This window comes from Aythya fuligula, chromosome 10 (genome assembly GCF_009819795.1).
Source record: "Aythya fuligula isolate bAytFul2 chromosome 10, bAytFul2.pri, whole genome shotgun sequence".
Lineage (NCBI taxonomy): Eukaryota > Metazoa > Chordata > Aves > Anseriformes > Anatidae > Aythya > Aythya fuligula.
In genome coordinates this window covers 16676891-16682890 of record NC_045568.1, presented here as the reverse complement: position 1 = coordinate 16682890, position 6000 = coordinate 16676891, and the positions used below count along the sequence as shown (strand labels likewise).

At 40.9% G+C, this 6000-nt stretch overlaps 1 protein-coding gene across 1 annotated transcript in view; it reads right to left on the bottom strand.

Moving 5' to 3' along the window:
- Positions 1-277: 277 nt before the first annotated feature.
- TAFA1 (TAFA chemokine like family member 1) overlaps positions 278-6000 on the bottom strand; it is a 218216-nt gene continuing 212493 nt past the window's right edge. Inside the window, exon 5 of the mRNA XM_032194135.1 lies at positions 278-3667. Coding sequence (XP_032050026.1) covers positions 3650-3667 — 18 coding nt within the window. The 3' untranslated portion in view covers positions 278-3649. The remainder of the gene's footprint in view (positions 3668-6000) is intronic.

Below are 6000 nucleotides of genomic sequence, written 5' to 3'. Positions count from 1 at the left end.
CCACATCAGTCACCTTCAGTATTTTTTTCACAGGCCTCTCTTTGTAATACCAGGTTTTGGTGCACATCATCCTGTTCAAAACCACTGGCCATAGCACTCAACTGTCTCCATGGAGCATTTCTCTTTACATACAGCATGAAACATATTAAAAGCAATATCAAATCATACCACACTGAGCTTTTTATTACTAGAGATTTTTGGACAGAAACATGTAATCTAGATTTTTTTTTTTTTGAATCAATAGGCAGATGGTAGCTACTTTTTTTTTTTTTTTTTCCCCAGTATTTTTTCCAACTTTCACATTTTTGATTTACATAACTTGGTTTCACACATCTGAGGAAGAAACACTGATATAACTAAGTTTGTCTTTGAGGCATTTACAAATGTTTCATTTTTTTCCCCCCTTTACATCCTTTTGTCTTGACTTCTGCCAGAAACAGTAACTTTCTCTTCTGTTGATGTAAATATTTTAACATTGTGCAGAGGACAGCATGACTAACACATTTCCATGAGGATAGGGGACGCATTCTTTCCACTACTGGAACACATTGGGTTTCCACTGGCCAAGGTGAAAAAGCAGCTATGACATCTTCCCTCTACACACTGTATTACTGTGCATATCACTGAAATACATGATCATTGTGACTCCAGGCTGGTTGAATATTTTTATTATTGTTTTCAATTTGGTTCACTGAAACAATGAAGGTTAGCTGCATCCAGCTCTTAATTTGACTTCACGTTTTATTAGTCATTATTTCTGCAAAGGCCTTAATTCCCCTCTAAAACATTTTAATTAAAACAGCAATTTCTCAGTGCCGCACTTCATGAGCAGATTTTGCAGCAACTTCAAAGAGACGCAGATGTTTACTGAATTTGGTGTGGTGGTATTTGAGGCTGCCTACTGGCAAAGAAAGGATTCATAAACATCTTTAGGAAACTTTACTGTGGAAATGACAACATTTCCTTCTCATATTTTAGCAAGTCTAATATTTCCCAGTCTTAACAGGCGTATTTCATAGACACAGGCATAAGCATTGTTATTTGCTCACGGTCTGAGCCATGTCGGATACACTGCTATGGGATAAACACCTCTCAATGGTGATATCTTGGAATTTGCCAAAGGGTACAAGATGCCATGGGCTAGTTTGTTGTGTGGGTGTCATCATTTAGAGCATCACTGGACTGGAAATAAAGAAACTCAAGTTTAGTTTTTGCCCAGTTTTCCAAAGACTGCTAATAAGATTTTGAATGGACATTTAGCTATTCAGAGACCATTGGTAAAGGGATGGTAACACTTTCTAGGTTTTAATTCCCCCTTATCTCGTAGCAGGGGATATCTCTTAGTGCAACGAGGGATTCCTAGCTCTAGAGGGTCCTTTCAAAGTGCTGTTCTAGCAAAAATAAGAAATGCTAAGGATTTTTTTGGAAAGAGTTTCTCCTTATTTGTGCCAGGTGGGTTTGGAGTTGGTTTGACAATCTCATTTTGGGAGCACACCTGTTACTGGGTAATGAGGCAGGCAGTGGTCCCCACCAAATCGAGAGGATGGGACTAGGGGCATGCATCCATGGTAGACCATCTCTAAAACAGAGTGCAGGTATTTTCTGTGGCTCAGGCAGATGTCTGTGGCCAGAAAATACATGGCCTGACCAGCAGCGCTGCCAGTGGGGGCTGGGCTCCATATGGTAGGATCTGCAGCTGGTGGTGAGGTTTGTTTTATCTAGTTTTTCTGTGTGCAGAAAAGAGAAAAAGATTTTTCCCTGTACTTTTTCACTCTGTTATCTTTTTAAATAATAGAACTACTTGGAAGAAACATCTCCATTTCTGCCGTGAGCATCAGGCAGGGACCAGCACGGAAAGCCTGCATGGAGGATGGCGTGACATGTCATGTAGCTACTTTAACACACAATGTAATTACAGTGACAAATTTCTGCCTCTTGAAACATCAGGGACTGAAGTGGTTGCCCCTAAGGAGAAAGTAAGTTAGTGAGAGATTTTTGACCAATTCTGGGTTGGGAAGTGCAGCACTTCCTCTGCATTGGATTAAAAGTGATTAGCATGGCTGAAGGGCTCCTGTGAGAGACAGGTAAGCGGGCTGAAAGAAAATTGGACATATTAAAGAAATGAAGCTCGACTGGATAAAATGAGTGCTAGGCTTCTACATTCCTTTTTGATTTGGTAGCATTAGGTGTACTGAAGGGTGGGCTGTGCAGACTTATGCATGAAAGAAAGACACTCTTCCACATGAATAACCCCCCTGAAACTAATTGAACTGCTCAGAAAAGTGCTTGGGAATGTGAACTAGGCTTGCACATTTGAGCCCTCAGATTTGATCTTTCTTCAGCAACACAAGGGCCAGGCTGCATGGTGAAGAGCAATAGCTGAGCTAGGAATGTGAATACTAGGAGTATTCACGGTTAGTAGCTAAATGCCTCTGTGGATGCATCCTTGCTGAAGATCATCTCATCTCAGCCGAATTCACCTTAGTGAGAAACATTAAAATTAAACTGAAAGAAACCATTATTGTGGGATCAAAGCACACAGCCAGGCAAAGTGGGTGTGCCTGTGCACTTGAGCTGTCCACAGGGGCATTCTCTTAAGCTAAAAATGCTTGTTCGCCAATTGCAAATTGACTCATAAAAAAAAAATAAAAAAATGTAGAAGCCCTCTTGCATCTCAGTCTAGAAAGAGCTTTGTTGTTGTTTCAATGAATTAGTGAGCCAACAATGCAAAGCTTTGGAGTTGGTTACTGGGATTTTACTGCAGTCTCTATGAGCTATACAAAGTCTGAAGACATTGTACGTACAGTACATCTTTAATAAGAAGGGAGCTCACAGTCTACCAAACTGCCAAATAAACTTTTAATACATACTGTACTTCACTCAGTAGTTGTCCATTTCTTCTCCACAGAATATCTAACAGCTCTAAAAATATTTTCTTGGAAGAGGATAGAATTATCATTGTTATATATCAATCGAGTATCAAGTATGGTTATGAAGCAAAGCCAGCATGCTAGTATTGCACAAGGGGAAAAGCCTCCAGAACACAAAGTTGAACAACAAAATGCCCTTGAAATTCTACTGAAGGGAATGGAAAGCTCTGGATGCTGCATCGATAGGATTCGTGTAGCTCTTAGGCGTCCTTGTACCGCAGCAGGTTTGCTTTGCCTCTTCACTGCCACATTTCTCTCTGAAACAGGTAGGGATCTTCCAGACCATTACAATAAAGAAAAAAAAATTACAGCAGCTGCAGCAAAGTGTGGTACTATTCAATTTCTTGAAGAGTGAGGCTTTTATTTCAAAATATCATATATTAATATATATATATTTCTATATATATATATATACTTTAAGTGGTATAAAGTAAATTGTAGATCCAAACTTATACTGTTGTTTGTACTTCGTAATCTCAGAAACTTTACCAAAGGAACCATTTTCTTCATTTTTCTTTTCAGCTGTCAAAAATCAGGGGCATTATTTCCACAGAATACTCTCTTTCACACAGTAAAGCCACTGTTGTTGTCTGGTAAACAGTCAGAGTGCAAATAAGAAATCCATTTGGCTTGTAAATGCTGAGATGGTTTTCAACTTTTGATATTTTGTCCTCATAAATCAGCTGGGCTTTCACTGCCTGTGTGCAGACGTCGCTCTGTTAGGTCCTCGGGTGAATCTGCAGTAAGAAAATGTGAGAGTCAGTCATTTTAAATGTGCCAGCGGAGGAAAGAAAAAAAAAAAAGACCTAAGCTTTGCAACACGTTGCCCTGCTCATTGTATAGCTGAGATCAAATTTCAATTTTATATTTTGTGTCTCTCTGCTCCTGAGGCCACAGTGATTTAAGGGTGTACAGAAGCAGGCCCCAAAGGAGCCCCTGCCCATGCCTCTGATCCTGGATTTGTGTGTGGTGCAGGAGATGCTGGCACAGCTGTGGGCATAAGGCCAAAAGCCTTCCATCTTCCCCTTCTTGGGGTGATGCTGATAGCTCCTGCTAGGCTGGGACATGTGGCTGGGCACCGCTTTCAGGTTCATTTACTCTCCCCCCCCTCCCTACTCATTGCAAGAGGGACAAGGTATGCCAGATGACCAAGGTAAGAGACTGGGAAGTCTGACCGACTCCATCCTCTCACCTCGGGTGAGATAAGATGGCCTGTGTAGCCCAACAGAGAGCGGAACCATCTCCCTTCATGACAAACACCACGATTGATCTAAGTGAGTGCACTAATGGCTTGAAGAGGAAACACCACCGCCCAGGGGTTTTTAAGAACAACCTACTAGAAGCAAAAAATGGCTCTCCTGAGGAGAGGCTTCCATTGCTTTCCCAAACCGATACACGCAAATGAATGGCAGAAGGAGTCCAACACTTTGCTAGATGATTAGGTCAGCAATGAAACTCATATTGACTTGAATATGAGCAGGCTTAGGCATAATAGGGGCTACATATTATTAGCTAAGCGCTAGGTGATATGAAGAAATGCTACAGTAAGTCTCATGGCAAGAGATATTTACTATTTTGTGCTCTACTACTTTGAACTGACCTCTTAATTATAGAGACTGTTATTGCAAAAATAGAAGGGTTTCTTCTTCCTTTCTTTAAAGAAAGGAAGGTGGGCTGCAAGGGAGGGTGCAGGCCATGAGGCTGCTCCCAGCTGAGGTGCTGTGCCAGTCCTCAAATGCTGAAGGCTTTAATTTCCATCCTCCATGGTATCAGCAGAAAAACAGCTTGTTGAAGCATTCGGAGGACTCATATATGAATGCCAGGTGTTATTAGTGTGGATTACTGAAAAAGCACATTTTGCCGTGCGCACAGGCTGGGCACAAAGCCCTGGGAGGAGCACTGCGCTCCTCAAGGGCCCTGCAAAGTGGTTCACAGAAGGCTGTGCATCGGCACCAGCTGCATGTCAAGAGCTTGTGGGGCAGTCCCTTGCTCAGACAGCAAGCCCCAAAACATGGGATAAGTGAAGATTCATGCTTTTGTGTTTTTCAGCAAGTCTGGTCCTCTAGGTGTTTAGGTGTGCTTGTGGGCACCACCTCCCAACATCCAGACTGAGACCATGTGTTCTCTTTCTCCCTGGTGCCAGCTGCTCTCCTGAAATGTCATGGCATGATCTCCAACCAAGTGCTCATACTGCTCTGAAAAAAAACCTCCAGACTTTCATAGAAATCTTTGAAATTTACATACTTAAAAAAAAAAAAGAGTAAATAGGGATTCAAAAAAGGTTGAAACGGTTCCAAAAATAGAATTAAAAAATGTTTTTTTTCCAGTGTTTGTCACCTTCTCTGACTATCAATAGAAAACAGATCAATTTACAGGGGCTGTGAGCTTTATATCTTTGGCTTTAACAACTTAATTAGTGAGCTATATTGAAGGACTAAGCCCAGGAATAAATGCATGAAAAGGAAGGGATGGAGGCTATGCTGGCAAAGCCTTCACTGGATCTGCTGTCCGCATGCTGACACTACTCACTCCAAAGTAATATTAATTCTGACACTAATTACTCCTCAGAACCAATCACATAGAAATACACTGTAAAATTGCACACACTGTGTACATGTATTCATACATACATATACACATACATGTACACACATGCTTATATGTGATATGCATGATATGCTGTGGACCTTGAAGATAATAGGTATTTTAATCCTGTGAGTCATGAATGTGAATGTTTTCCTTGCCAGGACAGCAGCTGCCCAACAAAAATATATTTTGTGTAAGGAAAAGCCTTCATTAAAATAGTTTACAGCCTGTGGTGACTTGCTCTAGCTTTTTTTGGCTAATCACCACAGATATATCTAGGATGATGACTGATTTGTGTTGCTTCTTCTGCTTTCTTAACTTCCTTAACTACATAAATTAGACATACATTGCCCAATCTTGCAGCCTGGATTGGGATCAGTACAGATTATAGTGTAATCTCTTTCTCTGATGCCATCTGAAATGACAAAACAAAGAAAAAACATGCCTGTTTCAGGATCTGATTGCTTCTATTATTTTATATTTA